The sequence below is a fragment of the Anastrepha obliqua genome, chromosome 3 (genome assembly GCF_027943255.1).
Source record: "Anastrepha obliqua isolate idAnaObli1 chromosome 3, idAnaObli1_1.0, whole genome shotgun sequence".
NCBI lineage: Eukaryota > Metazoa > Arthropoda > Insecta > Diptera > Tephritidae > Anastrepha > Anastrepha obliqua.
This window is the reverse complement of record NC_072894.1, coordinates 39,366,552-39,392,781: the sequence shown is the minus strand read 5'-3', so window position 1 is coordinate 39,392,781 and position 26,230 is coordinate 39,366,552. Positions and strand designations below refer to the sequence as shown.

Genomic DNA, 26,230 nt, shown 5'->3' with positions numbered 1-26,230 from the left:
CAAAACCGAAAAGCGATTAAATATTTAAAAAAATAAATAAATAAATACATACAATACATAAAGCAAACCGTGGAAAATAAACAACGGCGCGCTTACAATTTTATTTCAAATTTAGATTTATTTCTTATTCTATTTTCTTACTCCAAACATGCATTTGCCTTAAGGGGGTGGTAGGGTTTAGCGCTAAAAAAAACCCTTTTTTTTTAATTTTTTACAGAAATATGGCTTAAGATACTTTAATAAAATCAGTTGCATGTTATTGTACATCTTTTCAATAAGTTTTTAAAAAATATGAATAATAAAATATTGACAAATAAGCCCATGACAGAGTTTTTTTGGAGATATGTTTTTCGAGAGGTGCTCTGCGGTGCCAATCGGCATTCGGCGTAGAATCATCTGAAACTAAAAAAGTCGAATTTTTCAGTTAAAGTATGACGTAATGCTCCCCCCACATGAATAAAATTTTTTTTTTCATTTTTGTAGTTTTGGTGGCAAAAAAACGTAAAACGAGCATTTTTGGCGAAAAATTTCGCCATATTTGTAAGTGAAAAACAACCTTAAAAAAAAAATAAAAAAAAAAACAGTGGGGGGGGGAGGTATTTTTGATTTAGAAAACGTGTGCCAAATTTGAAAACAATCGGTTGAATAGTTTCGGAGTTGTGATTGGCACCGACTTTTAAGAAGTCGTTTCGGGAAAAACGCGTTTGAAAAAATGACTCTGAAGAATTATCGATGCTCCGCATTCGAGGTAGAGTGCCTACAAAGGCTATAACTTTGAGAGTTCTGCTCCGATCCACTTAAAATTTTGACACAACATTCTTGAAATTATTTACTATAAGATGAGTGAAGAAAAATAATTTCGATTTTGTGACCCTACCCTACTCTATATATATATATGTACTTGCACCAAAAGAGTATCGGACATTTTGTTCCATTAGACCAACTATAGCCAGTGTTTTAAATGGCAGGTTTATATAATTTATTCTATATTTAATATCACAAATTTTACACAAATCTGGAGTAAAATTTGCGTGAATGTGAAGTCTGCGGATTTAAAAAATTGTGCAATTCCTATAAAAGTTGGTATTTAGAGGTTCTTGGGTTCGCCCTTAACAAATTTCAAATAAAATTTTGAAAATTCAAAATGGCAAATCCAATATGGCTTTGGAGAAATCTTTGAACTTCCATGAACTTTTGGCTATTAATAAAAGTAAATACATAAATAACTTGGATACAAATTATTGGGTATGGGAATAAGTTTCCGCCTTAGTAAAAAAGGTGTGGCTGCTGATACTAGTTTTGTGTGTTGCTCTAGTAATATACTGGTGGTTTTAAGGTGTATACATATATGAGGTATCGATCGCAGTAGTTGACATTCGTTTAAAGCGTAAATATCCTTTTTCATCTGACGTCAAAAATGTCTGTGCCCGAAAAAAACAGCGTCTGCGGGAAGTCATACTTTTAAAGAAAGGTGCAGCTGAAACGTGTCATATATTGATCAATATTGACGGTAATCATCTATCAAATACAACTTGTAAAGAGTGGTTTCGACACTTCCAAATAGCCAATTTCGACATGAGTGATAAAGATCGCGAAGGGGCACCGAAAAAATTCGAAGATGCTCAACTAATTATCGGCGCATGACGAACCTTTGATTATATTATACATATGTCTAAAGAGTTGGTTGTTGACAGATCAAGCGTCGGTTAACGTTTGCACGCGATGGGAATGGTCTAAAAAGCAGGTAACTGGGTGCCACTTCAATTGAAGGAGATGGATATCGAGAGACGTTCGATGACGTATGAGATGCTTCTTGCACGACTGAAAAGGAAAGGTTTTCTGCATCGCATCTTCACTGGCGATGAAAAATTGATCTATTATGATAACCCTAAACGTCGAAAAGTTGGAGCCTGTCAAGTGAACCAGGTCTATCGACAGCGGAAAAAAATATTCTTGCTTTAAAGATTATGTTGTGCCGTATGGTCTGGTGAAATCTGAAAGGTGTCATCTGTTATGAACTCTGTAAACCATCTGAAATCAGCACTGGCGGTCGTTACCGACTGCAGCTAATGTGTTTGAATCGAGCTCACAAAGAAAAGTGGCCGGAATGAGACGGTAGACATGACAAACTGATTTTGCTGCATGACAACGCCAGGCCGCACGTTGTTAAATCGGTCCAGAAATATTTAGAGGGACTTAATTGGGTAATCTTGCCCCACCCGCCGTATTCCCTAGACATTGCACTTTCGAATTACCATCTGTTCCGATCAATGCAGTCAGCCCTTATTGGAGACCGGTTCACTTCTTACGATCGCATCGCAAACCGGCTCAATGAATGGATCAAGTCAAAAGAACTTAAAATTTTCGTCAGAACAATTCGTATGCCGCCTGAATAATAAAGTAAACTTGTGTAAACTTCCAATGGCACATACTTCACATCATATCATGTATTATTAAATAATTCGTAACGTTGGCTAAGAAAGGTTGGAAATTTATTCCCAAAGCCAATAAATGTATTCAAAATATTTTGAGAATTAGCAAATAGTTGCTTCTACAGATTGTAGTGATGCATTTGGGCGAAATATTGTCTCGAAATTTCTGAAAAAATTATGATCTCATAATTGCTGTCCAGCGTCGTTACTGCTCGTGGATTGTGCATCTAGTCCATAGAGACCCCAATAATCATAATTTACCTCTTATTAGATATTTGCTAGGAATTGCAATTTCAAAAATGTTGATGTTGTTGTTGTAACAGCATAAACATTCCCACATATGTATGTACGGCGAATGTTGCTAGTGTCACAAGTCCGCAAGTCCCGGATATAAATCTGGGTCATTCCGGTAACATAGAACTGACTGCATTGGGAATGATACTTTCAAAAACCTGCAAGTTTGCTGGAATAAATATGTCTTCATATTTTGGTCTTATTAAACAAAGATGCTTGAAATCTTCTTGCAAAAATGCATCACGTGTAAGTAAGAAGTACCACAATATTCCTTGGTATACGAAAAACTTAAAGAATTTGAGAAATAAGTTTTTTAATAGTCTTCACTAGCAAATGCGAAAACATATAGGGATAAATATGTACATGAAGTTGCTAACAGGAAAAAATAAATAAAATGGTATCAAAAAATATTAGATTTTGAAACAAATTTTTCATCTATTATATGATTAGAAAGTTTTTATTATTATTTTGAAATATTATTATATTCTTTAACTGAACACATATTTAAATCAGTTCTAGTTATAACGAAAAACAAAACTTTTTATAAGAAAATATAGAAATTCAAGATTAACAATAAAATGTAGTGGTTATATAATTGAGGCATTCTGACCAAGTTTGTAAAAAATGAAAGAACAACTGCATTGACAAAGTTTGCAGATACAAAGTTGTAACTAATATATACTTGAATTTTGCTACCAATTGCTCACATCGCTGCTTCGGAATCTTCAGCCACGCATCCTTAACAACTTCCCTAAGTTGTTGATTGTTACTCGGTTTGACATTCGGACCTGTAGACCTATAGACTTTTTAAGAGTTTCACACATATTTTCAATAGGATTGGGGTCGGCGGACTGAACCATTGCATAACCTCAATTTTCTTTGTGCCAACCAATTATTGACCTTCCGACTAGTCTAGTGTGTTTAGGGTCATTATCCTACTGGAATAATAAAATATTGACAAATAAGCCCATGACAGAGTTTTTTTGGAGATATGTTTTTCGAGAGGTGCTCTGCGGTGCCAATCGGCATTCGTCGTAGAATCATCTGAAACTAAAAAAGTCGAATTTTTCAGTTAAAGTATGACGTAATGATCCCCCCCCCCCCCCCCCATTAATAAATTTTTTTTTTTTTTCATTTTTGCAGTTTTGGTGGCAAAAAAACGTAAAACGAGCATTTTTGGCGAAAAGTTTGTAAGTGAAAAACAACCTTAAAAAAAAAAAAATAAAAAAAAACAGTGGGGGGGGGAGGTATTTTTGATTTAGAAAACGTGTGCCAAATTTGAAAAGAATCGGTTGAATAGTTTCGGAGTTGTGATTGGCACCGACTTTTAAGAAGTCGTTTCGGGAAAAACGCGTTTGAAAAAATGACTCTGAAGAATTATCGATGCTCCGCATTCGAGGTAGAGTGCCTACAAAGGCTATAACTTTGAGAGTTCTGCTCCGATCCACTTAAAATTTTGACACAACATTCTTGAAATTATTTACTATAAGATGAGTGAAGAAAAAAAATTTCGATTTTGTGACCCTATCCCTCCCCCCCTCCCCCCCTTTAATATACTTATATATATGTGTGTATCATATATGTGTATATTTCCACAAATATTTAGTACATTGGATGGTTCTTGCGTTCTTGTGTCAAAAAATCATCAATTATTTTTAAATCAATGTTATTAGTATCGTAATAATACTGCTTAATTTTAAAGAATTTTTTGGGAAAAATGTGTAGTTAATTATCGAATAAGTCGACGTGCCCCCAACAGACGGTTCGGAAAGATCCGGATTTAAATCCTGCCCAGAATATTAAAGTCATACCACCACCCATTGCAGACGAAGAATTTGAGCTGTCTTGTGTGCCTCGTGTGCCTCGCGTTACTCTCACACAATTACGTTATGAATACAGTCGGTACTATGTTACCGGAACGACCTGGATTTATAGACTTTTTAAGAGTTTCACACATATTTTCAATAGGATTGGGGTCGGCGGACCGAACCATTGCATAACCTCAATTTTCTTTGTGCCAACCAATTATTGACCTTCCGACTAGTCTAGTGTGTTTAGGGTCAATATCCTACTGGTAGATCCATTTTAAAAAATTTACGCGCCAACATGTAAAAAAAAATATAAATAAATAATAAAAAACGTACTTTTGTCTAAAACTAGGCAAAATTTTATTAATATTACTTATATAACATTAAAAACCTGATGGTATTGCTATTTCAATGTTGCACTTAAAAACGTAACGACACCAATAAAGACCCGTTAAGTAATTGCCGGATTTAATCAAATAAACTCTACACAACTGAAATTCCTTAACCCTTCGTAGATATTTTGCATTAAAATTTTCTTTTTTAAGACTTATAGGAAAAAATAAATGACTTTAAAATATTTTCTTAAGGGTACTACCATTTTCGTGTTCACAACTGTTCCAAAAAGTTTCAACACTTAAGTAATTTAGAGTCGGTTATTAAGTCGAACCCAAAGGCTTTCTGACGTTACGTTAAGCCCAAAATGTCCTGTCCTCTACTACTCCCTGCGTAGTATTGTATTCGCTTGCGGACAATGATGCTTTTTATCTTGTTTCCTCAAGAAATGTCCACCCCTTGCGTACTCCTTTTTATTTATTTTTAATAAATCGCATGAATTTGGGGATTTATAGATGCGTGGAAAGTTGTATCTATCACACCTCTACTCAAGGCTGTCACTAAGAATGATTTTGCTAATAACAGGCCTATTTCCAAAATATCTACGACATCAAAGTTGTTTGAAGTGCTATTAAACGTATGTTATGCATAAATAGTTTTACTGAGTGAATATTCAGTGAAGTTCTTGGTATTTTAAAATTTGTGATTTTTAAGTAAAAAAAACAAAGAACCCCGTGAAAGCGTCTATTATAACAATAGCTCCCGCACACTAATCTAGATGTGTGGTTATCAATTTGAAATATCTGCAGTCTCAGCGATCCATTTTCCTTTATCTATCGTGTTTGATACTACTCAAAGTGTTGTGGATTGCCACGCCCTTCCGCAGCGAAACTATCTTAATACCCCGCTTAGAGCGCTTCGTAATTCAGATTTTTTCTATATTGGCTTTATAAGTAGTCTGTATGTAAGGAACGCATTCCTCATGAGTGCTCTAATCGAATTCAATACTATTTACAAATCTACTGGGATTGACTTTCCTTCTTTTCAACACTCTTTCATTAAACTTCTTAATACCTATACCTATAAATAATTTTATTTATTATGTTTTTTATAATTTTTTCTTATATATATGTTAACTGTAACGCCACCTAAGGTACTCAATTTGCATTGCCCACAGCTATAACATATGTTACGTCAGTAAATCAAAAATCAATTGCTTCCTTCAAATTCTCTCAGAGCCGAATAACATTTTGATGCTGGCCACTCCTTTGGTTCTGTACTTCACGAGCTCTGTCAATAATCAGCTGTTTGCTTTCTATTTACTATTGTAAAAGTTTTTATCTGATTGTACCACGGAATCTATTATTTTATATACAAATCAAAGTTTACACAAAATATTGAAATGGAGCAATCATCAAATGAAAACGTGTTACTTAAGCGAATAGTAAGTAAGTATATCTGGTAGTACAACTGTCAACGTCGCAAATATTTGACGGCAGGCTTCTGTTACAGTATGGTCAGAAAGTGAGACGCGCCTTCTGTTCGACAAATACGCCAGCTACTGTCCTGAAATTGGCCCGATGAAAAACCTTCGCAACAAAAAAGAAATGTGGGAAAAGATTTCTAAAGAAATAAAAGGCAAAACTGCGAAACAATGCGAAGAGAGATACAAAACTGTTCTGAAAAGAAAAAAAACTGTGCCGGAAAATAGCCATACATCAGGGGTGAAGATACAAAGGGTGGACTACGAAAATGATCCCGAAGATACTAGTGCTTTTGACGACTTCATTGAACCGGAGGTGCATTTGAGTAGTCAGGAGGTGGGGATGAAAAATGTAAATGTAGAGGAGACGCTCTTCAAAATAGCTCAAAGAAAAAAAGAATCGAGCGAGTGGAGGCATCGGGAGAGGATGGAGTCGCTCAATAACTTTCAACAGCTTCTCTCGAATTCGTTGCAAAGGAAGGAAGTGGAGAAAAAGACTACGCTGCAGGACACTCTGTTAGAAATAGCCCAAATAAAAGAAGAAGGAAAGGAGCGGCGACATAGAGAAAAGATGGAGTTACTCAATAGCATTCAGCAGATTCTCTCGAATTTGTTGCAAGCTAATGTACCCGTAGATAAATCAGAGACTTCAAGTAGCTTACTGTTTTTTAAAGAAGAATGGTGAAATGTATTAGATTAATATATGAATTATTTTAAAATTCAATTCAAAGTTATTTAGTCTATGACTACAATACTACCAGCTAGATTAGATAAGAGCAATGATAAATTTATAAGAAGTGCGAAGTAATTAACGATAAACAAATATATACATAAATATCGACAACAAAAACAATATTTAAACACTTTGAGATTCTGTAAGAGTTCGAAAAAACGAATTGAAGTAGTAACAGATAGCTTAAAAAAGTACTCAAGTGGAATAGCAAAGATGAACGTAGAGATATGTAAGTCACAATAAAGGGTATCTGGGCAATCCGAAAAACCAGCAAGGAGATTAAGAAATACATTTTTGAAAAAAATCAATTAATGTGCTGAATTCTTAAAAATCAGTAATAATTTTTAATTATCGTTTTATCCGGTCTAACCGTATTAGTCAATTTTCCACTTCGGCGGACATACATATAAAAAAACGAAACTAGATATATAGCATTTAAGAATTTATTAGGAGTAAGATAAATAATTCAATTTAATGTAAAGTAGTAGATTTTAGTGCACTGCGCAAATGAGGAGCACTTATATTTGGCAAAAAAAAAATCAGTAAGATCACGAATCATGACGAAGAAAGTGGAAATTTAATTATAAAGATTGCTTACTTTTTATTTAATATCTTTATTTATCTCTTGTGCAGGAAAGAATCGGGAATATTTTCCACAAATCTTTTTATTCGAGGGCATAAACTCCTTCCAAGGATTTAAAGTTGTATTTCTGTTATTTTGTAACGATGAAAAATTTTTTTGCACAGCCGTTTTTAAGACTTTTAGTCGTTGTGCATCTACAAATTGGGAGTTAGAATTATGAAATTTCATTCTATTACAATGAATGTAAAATAGTCAGATATATGATATATGTGATATATGATATGATTAATGCCAATCATAAATATTAGCTGTTTTTAATTACACTTAAGACTTAAAGGTAAGTCTACCCTTTTTTTCAATATATGAATACAAAGCAGTAAAAAAAGTAAAAGGCAGTTAAACCGCAATCTCATTCAATTTACGTATTTTATAATAATAAAAAACCTAACTCAATTTCCGCAGCTGCAAATCTTTTAGCTGAAATCTTCGTAACGAATTTTGCGTCTTGACGTTGATATTTCAAATATTTGTGTGTCCTCATTTGAATTGACATTCACTGGTGTCGTTATTAATGATTGGAAACAAACTAATACCCCAACGTTCAAAAAAGGATAATAAAACCGATGTTACAAATTATAGGCCCATATCAAAGGTATTTGTTTCAAAGTTGCTACAATTTATTATCATAATTAAACTGTTTTTTTTTTCAACCATAAACAATTCATTTGTATTACTCAGCATAGTTTTATACTATAAATAATCTCTCGGTTTCCGATTATTTCTTTTCTACCTTTCAAATGGCATGTACTGACTATAGGAATTTTTCTAAAGCCTTTGAGAGGATTTCTCATAAAATTTGTTTGATTAAACTTCCCAATCTGGGATTGCATTCAGTTTTTTTTAGATAAAACCATACCAGTGTGTAATGCCAATGCCTTGGGGCTGGTCTCTGGAGCCCCCAGTACATAGGTATCCTGTACATTTAGTATCCTGGAGTATATATATAGGTCCTTTATTTTTTATTGATTTTCATACGTTTCTAATATTGCTGTTTCTCATTGCTCATCAGTTAAGTTGGAATGCTGGTGATTTAAAAATTTACTCTATACTCAAATAAATAATGCTGGTCACCGAAGTCACCTTCTATGAATTCGCCTTGAAATAAACTTTGCACCAGTAATGTATACTCTATTGAGCCGCCGTAGCCGAATGTTTGGTGCGTGATTACCATTCGGAATTCATAGAGAGAACGTTGGTTCGAATCTCGGTGAAACACCAAAAATAACAAAAAACATTTTTCTAATAGCGGTCACCCCTCGGCAGGCAATGGATAACCTCCGAGTGTATTTCTGCCATGAAAAAGCTCCTCATAAAAATATCTGCCGTTCGGAGTCAGCTCAAAACTGTAGGTCCCCCCCATTTGTGAATGATAGAATACACGTACTGTGACGTCAGTGCAGAAAATAGACAAACGAAAAGAATAGGAAGAATAAACGGATGTGAGTAGAAGCAAATATAGAATAAATCTCGCATATTTTGGCACACAAAGGCACACACACTTTTGAGTTGGATCGCAATCGAGCTGCATATCCAACTATTTAGTCGGCTACGATTAAGTTGATATGGTGTGCGCACCTTCATGTGGTTACAGAAGACCGACAAACAGTCGGCCGATAAACTCTTCAGTGTGCAGGGCTATTTAGTGTGAGGGTTAAATTTTATTGAAATAATTTTGTTGCACCAATGAACTTTGATTTGTTTTTTTATTAAAAGTGAACTTGGAATTGAAAGATATAATGTGATAATCTGTATAAATATTTTGCTGGCGATGCTAAGATTCGTAAGACTTTAACGTCGTTGTTTATATCACCGTATGTGCACAATTGCAAGTCTCTTCGAACAGCTGTACATACACCAACCCTTCTCCATCCACCCACTAACAATAAAGTAAAAATATAACACGCACATTTCAATTGTGACGCATCAACAATACGGTTGCCGATGGCTTCGAATTCGCAGGTTGGAAAAATTGTGGTCGTCGTTGCACTCACATTATTTATCTACTATTTCTTTTGGGTGTCCATATTGCCGTTCATGCTGATTGATGATGGTGAGAGCGGTCAAGTGGAAAACTCCGATTTTATTGTGTTTACTGAGAACTTGGCTGGTTCCATTGTATTCCAATCAGACCGTCATACGGCTGTCTGATTAATTTTGATTAGTTCAAAAGTATTTATATAAAAAAACATACGGATGTTATTCAATTCAATCTTTAGTGCCTACTAATATGTGTTATTTATCAAAATGTGTCTTCTATGCATGTGAAGAATGATTTCATATTACAATATTTATTTAAATACTTTTCATGTTTATAGGTAACTTAATACACTCGTTATTTCCACCACTTGAATATGCTTTCATATTCCCGGCAGTATTCGGCGTGATTTTTCTTGGTGGCACATCGGTCTATACATTATATCACCTTTGGGCATATATTTGGGAGCGAAAAACTATTTAAAAACGTGCGTCCTGTCAATAATTTTACGTAAGCAAGTATAAATAAAAAGTAACATCAAAAGTTTGTAGCGAAGTTCATAAGGTTATCTCACTTTGGCACACCGCTTGTGATCAGTTTCTATTAAACATCTACTTTTCGGCTAATACTTGTAGTAAATCTTTCCAACTTAAACAGTGCAAGTGCGAAATTGGAATTGGTGTCAGCATGCCGCATTGGCTGGTAATAGGTATTTCGGGTGTAACCTGTGGCGGCAAGACAACGCTGGCACACCGGCTACGCGACTACTTTCAACAGCTGCGCGGTGGACCACTTTGGAATTCACCCTACATAATGGGTGATGTACAGTTAATTTCGCAAGATGATTACTTCCTGCCAGTTGATGATTTACGCCACAAGTGGAATGATAAATTAAACGTCATCAATTTTGAATTACTAAGCTCGCTGAATATGAAGCAAATGCTCTCTGACATAAAATGGGCCATGAAGGGACGTTATTTGGCTAATGATCCAATGGAGAATATCGACTTTATTAACGAAATGTCCATGTCTACTAATTTTGAGCACTACGCTCAACCAGTTACACAACAATTTTTCCATCCAAATCACTATAAATTGAATCAATGCAGTTTAATGCAACACAACCTACATCCGCACCAGAATGGCCTGCAACAACATCACCATATGCATATGCAAACAAATGCAACTGTTGCACATCCTTCGCACATAATGCGCATCAATTCACATCTGCGAGACAACAAATTCAACTTGCTCATTATAGAAGGCTTCACCATCTTTAATGAGCCGAAGGTATTGAAGATGTGCAATATAAAATTTCATTTTCATTTGCCGTATGAAAAATGTTATGAACGACGCCAGAAACGCAGTTATGACCCACCGGATGTGACTGGATATTTTGAAATATGCGTATGGCCACTCTATGAGAAAAATTTTAACGAAATACGCGATAAACAAGATGTAACATTCCTAAATGGTGAATTGAGTAAAGAACGCATTTTTAAATTCGTGCTGCAAAAGATAGCTAACCACTTTGAGGAACGCTGCGATGTAGCCTGCCCGCCACCACAAAAGCTACTCGGTATGCCGAGTTGCTTGACAAGTGGTGCCATGGGCATTGAGAGTTGTGGTGATGGAAATGCACGCTTAGCGGTCGGCATTACAGGTAACCCGACGAAATCTTGTCCCATGGAACAATAGTAAGCTGGTGGAAGGAATACTAAAAAAAAAAATTAATGGTTAATAGGAATTACCATTGTTAAGCTTTTTCTAATATTAATTTTAATTTATTATTTTTGGAATGCACTGAAATTTCGTATTGTAAAATGTTGCAGAAATCATACCCAGTTTCTTTAGATGTACTAAAGTTGAAGTCGATTTGAGTCTACTATTCATAAAATATGCATACATATTATATTTGTATATTTAAGATGAACAATTCGTACCTTGTGCTCACACTGTAAATATGCGTACAAAAATATTAAATCATTTTTATTAATGAGAATTAATTATAATTATGAAAATAAACTAGAAAATAAAAAAAAAAAAAACATAAATGGTATAAGAAAATGACGATGTCTTCAAAATATTTCTTTTTAAACGAGACTATTTCGCACCATTCAAAGGACTCCAATATAGTATTGGATAGGTATATGTACGTATTAGGATGGGCCTTAAATGTGGGAATACAGTTTGGACTCAACCGATACTTCGATACTACAATAGTCGAAGATATCATTTATGAATTCTATACCCGATTGGAGGCAGTTAAGGCGCACAGAGGCAAAGTTCTGACTCCTCTATAGAAACTTCAAAAAAGAAAACTAAATGAAAATAAACAAAATTTAATACTATGTATATTTAACACATCGCTGCCAAAATTTCGACTATAGAATTTATTTTATGTGTAAAAAAAGATAGTTTTAGAAAAAAAATGATAATTTGATTTTCTTAAGGACCACCTTCATGTATACATATATACAAACCGTTTTATTTGCAGAACCTAATACGTCAGTTAAATTCAAGAATCGTCGGATCACACGAATGCCACTAAATTTGCAAAGAGAAAGGGATGTAGAAAGCCTTTACAATGTCAAATTTCACTACATGCCTTGCGTTGAATAGCCTATTAAATTCGATTTTTCGCATTAAAAAACTGTTATTTATCGTGCCATTTTATTGGTATTAGTTATACAGCTTTGCTACAGTGCGCGTATTGGGTAAATGTTTTATTTATTGATTTTTGTTTAATTTATTTTTTCTTTTACTAATTTTGTATGCATTGGGTAAAGTACATATACAACGGCGCTCGATTTCAGTTTATGACATTACGGATGCATATTTAGGATCTTCTATATGAAGGGTTTTCAGTGTTATAAAGAGTGGGGCGACGTTTTCTTGTAAGTTTTTAGTACTAAAAGTTTACAATAGTATGGTTGTATGTATAATCCATTAATTTAATTTTATATGCGTGCCTCGCGCAAATTTTAATAATCGCTGCGCGAAAAAAACTACTCGGTAACAAGACATGGTAATGGGAGATGTTGCATCTCCAATAGTAGACGCTATGGTTTTTCCAATTTATTTGTACCGAGTATATTAAAAACTAGGAATTATTTTGATATTACGAGTATATCTGTTATTTTTACGGCTGTGATTCCTAAAATGCGTTTTGGAGTAACAGATTGTACACGATTGTTATGTGTAAATAATTTATCTTTTTAAGTATTCGATTTATGCGTGCACATACATACTTATGTTTTTATGTGTATAATGATTGAAATTTATAATTTAGCTTTATGAACTTGTCAATAATTTTAGTTTCTGTTTTGCTGGCTGCTTAAACATAGTGCCTTCAAATTCGCTTTATGCCGCCTACAGCGCATCCCAGTCAATTTGATTGTTGTAAACTTCTTCCTCCAGCCATATCGAGTAGTTTTCTTTGAAATAGTCGGTCAATTCCACTTTGCGATCCCACCAACCCGAGTGTCCAAAGAATGCAAAATCTGAGTGCGAGAGGATTTCATCGCTTGGAAATCCCCCTTCAACACCATAATCATTTAACTGAGCATGCCCACTACCTCCACCACCAGTACCGCCTCCGCCAAAACCATTAGCATCAGTACCTGCCCCTATATTACTGCCACTCCCTACACCACCTCCTATATTGCCAGATGAATTGTCTGAGTTAGCGGAATTTCCATTGTTTCCACCTGCGCCACATTTTTGTGTAGCTTCTGGATAGCGTCGCAAATTAAAACGGTCCACGCAAGCACGAAGTGTACATTCTTCCGCCTGAAAATCCCATGGACGCGATTCCAAGTCGTTTCCAAACGCCCAGTCATCGTTAAGGCGATGACGGACTTTTGCATAAATGGCACTCATTGTCTTCATATTAGATTTACGCCATTGACGTCCCAAATATTTTGTCTGCATTTTAAGTAGCTTCAAGACATATAACTGCATCATAGCATGACGCACTTTCAGTGTTTTTTTGAGTATGGGCGCCGACTTGAAAACGACTAACATCATAACTCGCGAGTGCTTCCATTTTATTAACTTATTAAGTATACGCAAAAGATTGATGCAGGAGAAGACATTACGCCACGAATAGTATGGCTTATCAGAGACTTCACCGCTATAAACGAAACTTTCACCTGAAAGATCTGGCTGCTCCCCAATTACACAGGAAGGAAAATCCAAAAGCGGTATGGTGTTTTTCATGCCCACATATTCGGTTATAGTTTGATTGAAGAACTTAAGCACCAGCGGAATACAGTTGGCGAATACCAGATGCTGCGACATGAATTCGAACTGATATATGTGATTAATTTTGAAATGCTTCAAATAAAGCAATATAATTGCAGATACCGCTTTAACAATGATTTCCTTATGCCGACTCATGTCGACTGTGAGCTTTTGCGAATCTGTTATTGGCATTTTCTTGGGTAATACATCAGCCATTATATTAATGCTTTCCGTTTTCGATTTGGACGTGGGCGATGCTGCCAATAAAACTTTCAGCAATGCTATCATGTATTGTGGTAAATTTGGCAAAATGGCCTGATATAGTACTTCGGCGGGATTGGAAGGGATTTCGTCTTCTTGTGTAGAGATTGGATTTCGTGCAATATCCTCCTCTTTTTTTATTTGGACATCGGCTAGACTAACGTACATGTGTCGGCGTAAAGTCTGGACGCCCTCATGTATAGGTTGTGGGAGTCCAGCGAGACTCTCGTGATCATCGATCAATGAGTAGCCGATAAATTTGTTGCGCGATATATCTAGAAATTGGTCAATGTCCTTCTGACGCACTTTCGGAGTCCACGGCAAACGAGTTGTAGCTTGTACAGGTAGGACAGGTGGTGGTTGCGAGAAGCTTGACTCATTATTAGGGTTAGCTGTGTTTGCAGAAGGATCCTCAAATTGACGATAAAACTGAGAGATATCTTCCTCTTGGTTACCATTACCACCATTGTTACCTGTAGGAGCACTTTCATTACCCGGTGTTAGCTCCATGTCCATTTGCTCTTGTTCATCTAGAAAACGTTGCTTCATCAAGGAACGTCTGTAATTTGGGAATATAATTTTTTTAACAAAGTATTTTCGCTTCAACTTACCGAAATGCATTCCGTTTTGGATTTTGATTATCCAATATATCAGTAGCAGTGGCTGGCGGTGAGCTAGCACGCATATTTTTTGTTACTTCCAGTGTATCTTCAGTAACTGGATCAAGCCCAGCTTTGATGCGATAGTCATTTTTTAGATTTTTTAGTGTTTCCATACCGCCTAGCCCTAGCAATGTTATTTTCCATAATAGAAGAACAACTTTCTTCATGGGAAAGTGAGGTGCGGCACCACTACAAAAACGTGTTATCATTCCTAAAAGTTTAACAGCAAGCAATTCTCCATCAGGGAGAGGGCTATTTATTTCTTGTATAAAAGCGTCTGCAATTTTTTTATAATCCTCACTCTCTTTGTCCCTTTCATCTCGAATTGTTTCCGTAATTATGTACAATACCGAAAGAATTACGCGCAAATCGGTTGAGTCTACCAAAGTTACATTGGTTATTTTAACTGCTACGATGTCGGGAGAACAAGCGCTCTCTATTTCCATATTAAGCAAATCTATGAAAGAAGAAAATACGCCCAATTCATATAGCACTATTACATTGTCCCGAGTGATGTTATGTTGCTCTTCGTCAGATTGAACTTCTGCCCAACATCCTTGTGCCAAATACAGAATGCAGCGCGCGGCCTGCATTCGAAATGCACGATTCGAAACTTCGAGTTGATCGATTAATTTCATTATGATACTGCGCTGAGATGAGGTATCCTGTTTCTGCCAATTTGGTGGCAAATCATACATTTCCATTTGATCTTCAAAGGCTTTCACATTTTGTTGGAGTTCATTAAATTCCGTATAACTGTATAGTTCTGCTATTTCGTTTTGATACGTATCTATATCAGCATAAATGAAGTCCAAATCCGGTCCATCGCAGATCCCATCGACATCATGCGTATCCTGTTCGAAGGAATTATTTATTGAAGACAACATCATTTGCCAAATCCGTGTGGCACTACCGAACTTCCCAAACCCAAACGCACACTTGGTACGTTTTTAAATATCAATTTATACACCGTTGATGCGCCGATTTAAGACCAAAATAAACCTAAAAAATAAATATGATTTGTTATTGTATAATTCATGTACTGGCATTCAACTCCCAAATTGAGATTATTGCTGCCACACCTCTAGAGCCCACATTTATTATAGTTATACTTTTTTTATTACCAATATATATATGCTAAAACACACCTTATATCGGATAACTTTTGCACAAGCGTAAAGTCTAGCGTTCCCCCAATCCGGGTATAAAATGTTGGTACTGTGAAAGTTAGGATGCTTTGCCTGGGTTATTGATACCGCTCGACTATAATATCCGCTGACATTTTAAATATTTTTTAACCAACAATTTCCATACCAGCTTGTGTTTATTTATTTATAATATTATAGGCGCGACCTGGCTGGAATGATACAGAAATAAATTTTCCTTTCGGAAACAATATTTCGTCTATATGACGGAAAATTTTTCTTTGACAATCAATACATTCCACAAAAGTGTATACGACCCACGATATATTTTAAAGGTAGTTGTTGTTGTTGTAGCAGCATAAATATTCCCTATAAATGTTGGGGAATGCGGCTGGAGTGACAGTCCTTGGCCGAGTATAAATCCGGGTCGCTCCGTGCGTGGAACCTTTTATTTTGTTTTTGTACCTGGAAGGATACCTTCAAATTGTCATTGTAAGACAAAGTAAAAGGAAAGTCAAGAATAATGGGAACTGATAACTTTTGAAGTACGGGAATTATCAGCATTTGTAGTAATTTTAACCTATTTTGAATTTGGATAATCGGGACCCTTGTGTATGCGAGCTCAAGATTTAACTATTATTTATTATTTTATTTGATTTCTTTTTAATCGTAAAAAAATCTCCATCACCACTTTGTCAACAAAGAAAACAGCTGATCAAGAGCATCTAACTGCAATTTATGCCAATCAGAAGATGGTATGTAGCATTGGAAAAAGTAATTATAAAGAATATATATTTGGAAAAAGTAAGTAAATTTACTTTGAACTCTAAGCATTTGCCTGAAGAACATATTATACTATACCCAGTTTTTTGCATTTTCCATTTTTATTGTTTCACTTTTAGTTTTCAATGTTAACAAATTATCAGCTGATCGTGAAAACTGCAAGTTTTTCATAAAACATGTTTCTCTTTGAAGGAAATTAACAGCCCGTTTCTATGACTCTTCTTGACCAAGTTGTCAAGCTAGTCAATGAGTGACGTTACTATATTCTACAAAATTTCTTGATTTCTTACAGCAACGGCTACAGAATTTTGTTTAAGCGAGTGAAAGCACCTAATAACTGCGTTCAATAAGTTACAGTCCTGTGTGGAACTTACAATCAGCTGATGGAACAATGACAACGCTAAAGAGTTTAGTAATTAGTGACAAGCATATTATTTTCTTTGTGCCGGTTGTATTCATATTTATTTATTACAGCTAAAAAAATATAAGTAAGCAATGTATAATTATTTTAAATTACTTATTTAATTGATTCATTTATTGTTTTTATACATTTCGTATACACAAGAACTGTCCCGATTTTTTCCATGAAATTACTCAAACTATAGTGGATTGTGAACCTTGTACTGGGCGATTAAAAAATTGCATACATAATTTTTTTTGCAAATATAAATATCTATAAATATATGTGTTTCTGTTTATAGGGTAATCATTGGTTTTCCAATAAGCTGCAAACCTAAATTTCGTGCTTTTATTGTATATACACTATTTCCGTTTCACAGACGGGAATATTTAGTGTTTCAGATTTTCCATGGCTAGTTTGGTGCATTTTTTTATCGGAGCACTTGTCACCGCACTCGGGACCTATTACTACTACCACCACCACGTACAAGTAAATAAAAATATACAGGCATGTTCCGCAAATTGTAGGATTTGAAGCCAGCCCGAATTATAAAACATATTACGGACTTGTCTTAACCAAAGGGCAAAACTTTGTCACTAAATCGTTGAATATGACGTAAATGATGTGTTTGTAACAGTGTCGATTTGATTTTTTTTTTAATTTAATTACAAATATTTTGCAAATCGCATCGACGTCAAACCTTACGATTTGCGGAGCATGCCTGACGGTAAACAAGTACTAGATATACGAGGTGTTCTGAAATCCGATTTAGATCCGAAATAGAAATTGAATCGAATCGTAATTACATAAACGTGTCCTATTGATTTCGATTTATCGGAAACAATGTTCGAATTCGATTGTTCAGCGTGTTTGGTGGTCTATTTTTCGAAATTCGGATATTTGCGCTTAAATAAATATGATGAGATATTTGTTATCGTAATTAGTACGTTTTCTTGAAATTTTCGTTTCGCATTTAATATAAAGAAGTGGAAGTATAAAGTGTTCCCGTTATTATATATTTATAAATTATGCAATTGGTTGTAAGAACGGGAACACACAACAATGCTCGTTAAAATGTTACAAACGGGTCACAATATAATATCTTGTATAAAGATAAAACAACTGATGGCAGTTCGAATAGGGTTTGTGTTTGATTCGAACTTCTCAATTTCGATAGGACTGCCAAATACGTTCTAGATATGAGTTGCAAATTAGTTCAATGGGATAAGTGGAATTCCGATGGTATTTTAGAACACCACGATAGAGTTATTGTAATCTTTCAAATAAATCCATACTATAGTTTTCGTATTGTGTAAGATACGTTCCGCGTCTGCATAGTGTGGGTATTTACATAGTATATGCGTGCCACATAAAACTAAAATTCCATTCCATTTTGCCACTCTACTTATATGTATTATAATACTATTATTAAAGGATAACACCCAAATATCAAATAAAATATAGAAGCGTACAAATAACCAAAATATGCATGCGTATGTTTAGACAAATACACGAAAGTGTAGAGAAAAATTTTCATAGAAGTTATTTATCGACTAATAAAATTTGAATCCGATGAGAATAAATTTCTTATTTTAAACAATTTTAGTATGTTTATTGTATTGTAGATTATCTTCAAGTTTATATTAGCTTTATTACAAATGTTTCTAATCATTCGATTGTCTCAATTTTATGCAAAACTTTATATAAAATTAAGAAAGAGCTATGTTGTTGTAACAGCATAAACATTCCCCATACTTACATACGGGGAATGCTGCTGAATTGACAGTCCTTGGCCGGATATAAATCCGGGTCGTTTCGGTAACGTAGAACCGACTGTCGTGGAAACGAAGAAGAACGAGCTATGGAACGTATCGGTTTCGACCTACATTTTTAAGTTGACTCCGAACAGTAAATGGTTTTTAAGAGGAACTTTTAAATGACAGAAATACATTCGGACGTTTGCCTGCCTGCCGATTGGCGACCGCTATCAGAAAAAACTTTCTATCACTTTGTTGTTTCATGTACGGAGATTCGAACTTACGTACTTCACGTAACGCACTAACCATTCGGCTACGGCGGCTAATGCTGAATGCAAATTCAAGACGATTTACCGAAAGCGTTTCCACTCTATGATAATAAGTAATAGGGATTTTATAAGAAATACATTAAACACAAAACAGGCAACTAAAGAGCGTTTTTTTCGGCTAAGATCATAAAATCAGGTCTTATGTAAGAGATATTCAATTTTCCATTATTTTCATTGCGCTTAACAGAAAATAATTCTTAATTTTAGTTTGTATTCTAATTGTTGTTAATGTTTAAAATTACTAATGATTTTGCAGCATACCTAAACACTTGCTAGTTCGCATGATTTACCAGTATGGAAAACCGTAAAAATGCATACTATGTTATGCTGCGCACGTTTCAATAGCCGAAGCCACAGCAAAGCATAAATAAGTTTTTCGCGCAGTGGCTTCAACTGTATGATTTCAAACGTGCAGCCAAAGCAAGCTTAAAAGTTTGACTTTACTGCGGCTTTATCTGCGAAAGAACGACAAATAGAATAGCACTAAATCATTTCATATGGCTGCTACTGCTGCTGCGCAAGAGCTGTCGCGAATTGCCAAAAAAAAGATAAATAATAATAATCAATATTTTGATTTAGCTAAGAGATAAAAAAGGTACTCATTTGATAATAAAAAAAGGTTAATTAAATTGCTGACACAATACAATGGTAATTTGTTTTTTGTGATTGTTCCTTAAAGAAAGTTGCAAAAAATTTTTCTGGGTGCGCAAGTTGCATAAAATTGCACTTCTTGGAACAGTTACCCTTTGATAGTTATCAGGTTTATTACCTGCTCGACCCAAACACAATCTACGGTCATCAAAGGTAAATTTTATTTAATTTTAGTGCGGTGTATTTCATTTAATTAAGTCGCTCAAACACCGTGTTTTTTGTTTTGCTTACGATGCTGACAATTTTCTTCCCTAGAAAGCACATGTTCGGAAGTCAAATAAAAAGATATCATAATAAAATGGGTTATAAAATTGTATACTCAAAATTTTGAGAGGAACTTTTTGAAATTTATTAATTGCTTTATAAGGTTTTTGTTATACAGTGAAAAAGCAGACGCTTTCTTCAACAAATGGAAATCATTTCCGTGTTTAGATACCCAAATTTAACTAAAAAATAATTTTATTTGCAGATGTATTCGAGTCACCCAAAATTTGTAAACTAGTGTTGTTTACTTACCTATGCCAGAAGTACAAAATATAATTTTCATATAAAAGTACTTATTAGTATATATATATAACTGGCGCGTACTCCCTTTTTGTGTTTGGCCGAGCTCCTCCTCCTATTTGAGGCGTGCGTCTTATTGTTGTTCCACAAATGGAGGAACCTACAGTTTTAAGCCGACTCCGAACGGCAGATATTTTTTTTATGAGGAGGTTCTTCATGGCAGATATACACTCGGAGGTTTTGCCATTGCTTGCCGAGGGGCGACCGCTATTAGAAAAAACTTTTTTCTTCATTTTGGTGTTTCACCGAGATTCGAAACCTACATTCTCTCTCAGAACTCCGAATGGTAGTCACGCACCAACCCATTCGTTTAGGCCGGCCAGTACATGCATGATAATTACGCCACACTGGGCATCAATGTTTCACTACCTTCTAAATTTTCTATAATACAATTTTATATTAATTGTAGTTGAATTAGTAAATTCATTCCGATACATTTTTGTGCCAAAGTTATACCACCATAGCACATATTTATTTACATCCAGAGCTACATTAGGCGAAATAGTGACGAAAATGCATTTACAAGAAAATAACGGACTAGAGGAATCAAATTTAAATTTTAAAATTGATCTTACCAAAATATTTTGTTTCTGTTAAGTAACTTAGCCAAAGGCTGCGTTATAAGCAACTGAACTACAATAGCAATGCAACCTGCTAAAATGATATTACTAAAAAGTATTTTTTTGCAATTACAGTTGCAATGCTTTATAATAACTTCCAAAAACTTGGAAAATTAACCGCTAATGGCAGCGTCAATTCTCTCAAGTCGTTGCCGTACCTGAGACTTCAACAGCAACAGCGTCAAGCGCAACGTTGTTACAGACAGATTTGTTTAACCCAGCCACCAGCCGCTCAGCTACCATCATTCAACACATGCAATTTGCTAAGCAGTAAGCGACTGTGTGTAGTGTTGTTGCCGTTTTCTGGAGCTAGTTGCGCCGCTGCTTCGCAACTTGCACCGTCATCATCTACCGGCGGACAGGGTTCACAAGCCGACGATGTGAGTAATCACTCCCAAAAATGTGATTTGCATGTTGGAAGCTTTTCTCGAAAGTACAAAATGCATACATACATACATATGAACTTATGTACGTGTGAACTTTTTACTACTATTTGCGTAGAAACGTACGTATTTGCGTTCAAAAACACCTACATATGTAATGTTCTTGCTAACACCTGTTCAGCCGGCTAAGCCAACCATCAACAACCCAGCCGATTAGATTGATTTTCCAATTATATTATACTTTATAATTTATTAACTCCTATTAGTATGTATATGTGGATATATGAATGTATGTAAGCACATGCATCAATTGACATCTATATTAACTTTTATTTATGTGTTTGTGCGTATAAATGATTCGCTGTTAACATTTGAATGCTGATTTGTATTGTTATACCTAATTCTTAGAACAGTTTTGTTTTACCCCTGCTTTAGGGCGGTCGACTATAATTTCTACTCTCACATTAACGGTCATTTCAGGTCGATAGCAACAACATGTCAGGCCAGGACGCTAAAAACGCTAAGTCAATTTATGACTTTACTGTCAAGGACACATATGGTAACGACGTTTCTTTGGAAAAATATAAGGGAAATGTAGTGTTGGTCGTAAACATCGCTTCGAAATGTGGATTGACCAAGAATAACTATGCCAAATTGACCGAACTATTGGAGAAATACGAGTCGAAGGGTCTGCGCATTTTGAATTTCCCATGCAATCAGTTCAATTCACAAATGCCAGAAGCCGATGGTGAGGCAATGGTTTGCCACTTGCGTGATGCCAAGGCCAACATTGGTGATGTATTTCAGAAGGTGAGTTCACTCAAATTTCTTTTTAACTTATCTGATGAAAGTAATAACTGAATAATTTTTTAAGTATTCGATGCAAAAACACCTTATTCACTTTGATACAGATTAAAACAATGCATAGCAGGTTAAGAAGTGTCGGTTTCGCATTTCTCCATCAAAGAAAATGTACTCGCGTAGATTTTTTATTTTTTTATCCCTTTTGCGAAAATTTAATAATTTTGCTTCGTTAATAAAAAGATATCAGATTTCAGTCTTTTTTGAAAATTAATATCATGTGGGAGGTGGGCGTGGTTATTGACTGATTTAGCTTATTTTGAACAGTGACTGGGCTTCGCCAAAATATTTAAAATTTTTCTCGAGCTATATCGAGTGTCTTTTTAGCTGCATGGGAACTATGGGCATCGATAACTATAGTTTGACACCTGAGAATGGCAAACTATGCTGACATTTCTGTTAAGTAAGGTTTGGCAAGTCATCATGAATCGTTTAATACCAGAACGTCGTTTAATCACAATACGCCAAATCTTGGAAAGGAGAATCGACACACACCATCTTTTCGTCGACTTCAAAGCTGCATTCGACAGTACGGAAAGGAGTTACCTGTATGCCGCGATGTCTGAATTTGGTATCCCCGCAAAACGAATACGGCTATGTAAGATGACGTTGCTCAACACCAGTAGCGCCGTCAGAATTGGGAAGGACCTCTCCGAGCCGATATTATTGATATTGACATCATCGGCCTTAACAACCGCGCTGTTAGTTCTGCCTTCTCCAAACTGGATAAAGAGGCAAAGCGAATGGGTCTGGTGGTGAACGAGGACAAAACGAAGTACCTCTTGCCACGTCACTGTTGACAGTTATAATTTCGAGGTTGTAAAAGACTTCGTTTATTTAGGAACCAGCATTAACACCGATAACAATGTCAGCCTTGAAATCCAACGTAGAATCTCTCTTACCAACAAGTGCTACTTTGGACTAAGTAGGCAACTGAGCAGTAAAGTCTTCTTTCGACGAACAAAACTAACACTCACTCTACAAGACTCTCATCATGCCCGTCCTAACGTATGGCGCAGAAGCTTGGACGATGACAACATCCGATGAAGAGACGCTTGGAGTGTTCGAGAGAAAGATTCTGCGTAAGATTTTTGGACCTTTGCACGTTGGCAACGGCGAATATCGCAGACGATGGAACGATGAGCTGTATGAGCTTTACGACGACATAGACATAGCGCAGCGAATAAAGATCCAGCGGCTACGCTGGCTGGGTCATGTCGTCCGAATGGATACAAACGCTCCGGCTTTGAAAGTATTCGATGCGGTACCAGCTGGTGGTAGCAGAGGCCTCCTCTGCGTTGGAAAGATCAGGTGGAGAAGGACTTGGCTTCACTTGGTGTGCCCAACTGGCGCCGGTTATTACGAGAAAGAAACGACTGGCGCGCTTTGTTAAACGACGGTCACAAATTACACTGCACTGGCGGCATCATCGGTCCTTATTTCTTTCGAATTGAGAAAGGAGCTGCCGTTACGGTGAATGGCAAGTGTTATCAAGCCATGATGACCGCGTTTTTGTTTCCTAAAATTAATCAGTTAAACAGCGACGAGTTTTCGTTACAACGGAGCGATGCAACCTGCCGCGTGCTATATGCTTAACAATAGATTTATTGCAGTAGCCAAGCCGCCATTGACGCCATACGGCCAGATTTATTGGAATAAGTAGTTAAAAGTTGGACTGATCGAATGGACCATGAAATTTTCCACCACGTTTTAATAAAAAAAAATCATTCTAACAATATTATCTGTTGTATTCTCATTTCTCTATTTTTCTGTTGTATTATGATTTTTAGTTCTCAAACTCTTCTTCAAAAAGACCCGATAGTTTGAAACAACAGAAGGACGGCACGGAATTCACACTTAGCATATAAAAAGTGGGCGTAGTTTGTATCCGATCTCAATAATATATATGTCGAATCTAAACGAAGTGGAGGCATGTGTGTACTAAGTTTGGGCGAGTTTTATTAAGTTATTATTGAGATATGTACACGCACATATCCAAAAGTAGGCGTAGCACTGCTTTTTGCCCAAATTCTACTTGCGTGATATTGCTTTTTTTGGATACATCATTTGCACCGAATTTCATTTATAACAGAGATATCGCGATTCCAACTTTTTGGAAAATTGTCGTTTTTTGAAATACTCGTCCACTCAGTTGTTGTTCTGATAGCAACGAAGCAGTATGAGTGAAGGCTGTGTTGATATCAGAACAAACTCAAATACTAACTGATAGGTTCAAAATTCGTTACGCCATGTCTGACAATATATTAAGGGGGAACACCTCTGTAATTTTTCAAAAAAATTGATTTTTTTTTTGCATTTTCTTAAAATAGATATATTCAAAAAAATGTTAACTTAAAATCTTGAAAATTGACGAAGTTATACCAATAAGTGCAGGTAGTGAGTTACAACGTTTTTCAAGCCTTTCGAAAACAAAAAAAAGGGTAAAAACACAAACTCATTTTTCAAATCTGTACCATTTTCTCAAAAAAAAAAAAAAAATAAATAAAAAAACCGCCACGTACGACGATAGCCCTTGATGTATAGATTAAGAATTTTTTTTTGGTTTTTTGCTTTCAGTTGAGTTTTCTCCGCTGTATCGTGGTCACCAGAGTGCATCAGTTTTTTATGACGTCATTGCATTAATATTAATAACAATTGTAATTTTTCATATTTTTTAATAAAAATTTGTGTCAGCATAGTTGAATATATGTTAAACAAATTATAATTTGTACGATCCTCAAATAATCATCCCCACTTATAAAAAAAATGTATGAAAATCACTTAATTTTCACGCGTTCACAGTGGTGTTCCCCCTTAATCTCTAATATACTTATGTATATAGTTAAGGAAACTAATAGAGACAAAAATAGGACTAAAGATAAGGATACAAAAAATCACATTTATTTATCTCTACATTGAATTCTGCTAAAAAAAGTTTTGCTTATTCCCTTACATTCTTGCGTACAATGAAATTCATTATGAATAAAGATAATAATCATGTTTTTTTTTTTCTTTTAGGTTGACGTAAACGGTTCTGGAGCCGCTCCACTCTACCAATACTTGAAGCACAAGCAAACCGGAACTTTGGGTAGTGCTATCAAATGGAATTTCACAAAATTTCTTGTGGACAAAGATGGTATACCAGTAAACCGTTACGCTCCCACAACTGACCCAATAGATATTTCGAAAGATATTGAAAAGTTGCTCTAAGTTTTATTTCGAATCGATTCGAAGTTATTAAAACTAATAAAAAATTATATATCTACAAATTTTTATTCACAATTGTATACAAGTTATGTACACATCTACATTTATAAGTTATGTTGATATCGAAATTTGGTTAAGAACCATTTAGTTACGGTTGTTCAGCACAACTTTACTTGCATGGACATGGAAATGGTATCTGTGGTACAGTGCGTTATGCCTACTCTATATATAATTATTGTCTTAGTAATTTTAAAAAGTTTGTCATTCACTTTTGTTTTGTAAAATTTCAAATATAAATAAACTTTAAAGAGAAGTAAACAAAATAACAGTGTTTCACTGTGGGTTCGGTCACGCAACGGTCTGCTCTATTTTAAATGCAAAACACATTTACAAAATGGCCATAGTGATAGTGTACTGATGGTGTGAGCTCTGACTTGGCTTGCGCCACGCAGCTTAAGCCAAAACAATAGACACGCACTTGCATTTACATTAATATGAATGTACATGCGGTGATAAACATTAACCTTTCGCATCACTGAATGTAATTTATTATGAGGAATAAATACAAAAACTGTAGTTTTTTATATGGGCACTTTTAATTTTGTGTATTTTTGGCACATTTGCGAAACCATAAATTTAAATACACAAATATAATAGTAAC

General features: G+C 35.3%; 5 protein-coding genes across 11 annotated transcripts; 4 read left to right on the top strand and 1 right to left on the bottom strand.

Moving 5' to 3' along the window:
* The first annotated feature begins 6,185 nt into the window (after window positions 1-6,185).
* LOC129241053 (uncharacterized) lies at window positions 6,186-7,929 on the top strand. Of its 4 annotated transcripts, none has more exons than XM_054877194.1 (2): window positions 6,186-6,311; window positions 6,380-7,929. In XM_054877194.1, exon 2 carries the CDS (start codon window positions 6,448-6,450, stop codon window positions 7,033-7,035), a length of 588 nt encoding a protein of 195 aa, XP_054733169.1. In that variant the 5' UTR covers window positions 6,186-6,311; window positions 6,380-6,447; the 3' UTR covers window positions 7,036-7,929. The 4 variants fall into 4 exon arrangements, with proteins under 4 accessions (XP_054733169.1, XP_054733166.1, XP_054733168.1 ...); XM_054877191.1 differs by having other exon boundaries at window positions 6,367-7,929; XM_054877193.1 differs by having other exon boundaries at window positions 6,186-6,315.
* A 1,285-nt stretch (window positions 7,930-9,214) lies between these two features.
* On the top strand, window positions 9,215-10,294 carry LOC129240241 (uncharacterized). 2 transcript variants are annotated; one of them, XM_054875912.1, is made up of 3 exons: window positions 9,215-9,370; window positions 9,440-9,776; window positions 10,042-10,294. In XM_054875912.1, the coding sequence occupies exons 2-3, from the start codon at window positions 9,668-9,670 to the stop codon at window positions 10,182-10,184; spliced, it is 252 nt and encodes an 83-aa protein (XP_054731887.1). In that variant the 5' UTR covers window positions 9,215-9,370; window positions 9,440-9,667; the 3' UTR covers window positions 10,185-10,294. The 2 variants fall into 2 exon arrangements, 1 of the variants encoding a protein (XP_054731887.1); XR_008582051.1 differs by having other exon boundaries at window positions 9,215-9,685; window positions 10,042-10,156.
* Window position 10,295: 1 nt separating this feature from the next.
* On the top strand, window positions 10,296-11,733 carry LOC129240239 (nicotinamide riboside kinase 1). The gene has a single exon (XM_054875911.1). It carries the CDS (start codon window positions 10,389-10,391, stop codon window positions 11,397-11,399), a length of 1,011 nt encoding a protein of 336 aa, XP_054731886.1. The 5' UTR covers window positions 10,296-10,388; the 3' UTR covers window positions 11,400-11,733.
* A 417-nt stretch (window positions 11,734-12,150) lies between these two features.
* LOC129240238 (striatin-interacting protein 1 homolog) lies at window positions 12,151-16,299 on the bottom strand. The gene is made up of 3 exons (XM_054875910.1): window positions 16,018-16,299; window positions 14,819-15,871; window positions 12,151-14,766 (listed from the first exon to the last, which is right to left on the bottom strand). The coding sequence occupies exons 2-3, from the start codon at window positions 15,757-15,759 to the stop codon at window positions 13,074-13,076; spliced, it is 2,634 nt and encodes an 877-aa protein (XP_054731885.1). The 5' UTR covers window positions 15,760-15,871; window positions 16,018-16,299; the 3' UTR covers window positions 12,151-13,073.
* An 888-nt stretch (window positions 16,300-17,187) lies between these two features.
* On the top strand, window positions 17,188-25,896 carry LOC129241502 (uncharacterized). 3 transcript variants are annotated; one of them, XM_054877862.1, is made up of 4 exons: window positions 17,188-17,285; window positions 21,194-21,498; window positions 21,982-22,311; window positions 25,381-25,896. In XM_054877862.1, exons 2-4 carry the CDS (start codon window positions 21,199-21,201, stop codon window positions 25,570-25,572), a joined length of 822 nt encoding a protein of 273 aa, XP_054733837.1. In that variant the 5' UTR covers window positions 17,188-17,285; window positions 21,194-21,198; the 3' UTR covers window positions 25,573-25,896. The 3 variants fall into 3 exon arrangements, with proteins under 3 accessions (XP_054733837.1, XP_054733839.1, XP_054733838.1); XM_054877864.1 differs by lacking the exon at window positions 21,194-21,498 and having other exon boundaries at window positions 25,381-25,891; XM_054877863.1 differs by lacking the exons at window positions 17,188-17,285; window positions 21,194-21,498 and adding an exon at window positions 17,492-17,686 and having other exon boundaries at window positions 25,381-25,894.
* Window positions 25,897-26,230: the final 334 nt, after the last annotated feature.

Bases quoted from the DNA above. Each gene is read 5' to 3' on its own strand.
- LOC129241053 (XM_054877191.1), top strand. From the start codon at position 6,270: ATGGAGCAATCATCAAATGAAAACGTGTTACTTAAGCGAATA. The intron at 6,312-6,366 runs GTAAGTAAGTAT...ATTTGACGGCAG, and splicing joins ACGTGTTACTTAAGCGAATA to GCTTCTGTTACAGTATGGTC.
- LOC129240241 (XM_054875912.1), top strand. From the start codon at position 9,668: ATGGCTTCGAATTCGCAGGTTGGAAAAATTGTGGTCGTCGTTGCACTC. The intron at 9,777-10,041 runs GTGAGAGCGGTC...TCATGTTTATAG, and splicing joins GTTCATGCTGATTGATGATG to GTAACTTAATACACTCGTTA.
- LOC129240239 (XM_054875911.1), top strand. From the start codon at position 10,389: ATGCCGCATTGGCTGGTAATAGGTATTTCGGGTGTAACCTGTGGCGGC.
- LOC129240238 (XM_054875910.1), bottom strand. From the start codon at position 15,759: ATGATGTTGTCTTCAATAAATAATTCCTTCGAACAGGATACGCATGAT. The intron at 14,767-14,818 runs GTAAGTTGAAGC...CCCAAATTACAG, and splicing joins CCAAAACGGAATGCATTTCG to ACGTTCCTTGATGAAGCAAC.
- LOC129241502 (XM_054877862.1), top strand. From the start codon at position 21,199: ATGCTTTATAATAACTTCCAAAAACTTGGAAAATTAACCGCTAATGGC. The intron at 21,499-21,981 runs GTGAGTAATCAC...CGGTCATTTCAG, and splicing joins AGGGTTCACAAGCCGACGAT to GTCGATAGCAACAACATGTC. The intron at 22,312-25,380 runs GTGAGTTCACTC...TTTTTCTTTTAG, and splicing joins TTGGTGATGTATTTCAGAAG to GTTGACGTAAACGGTTCTGG.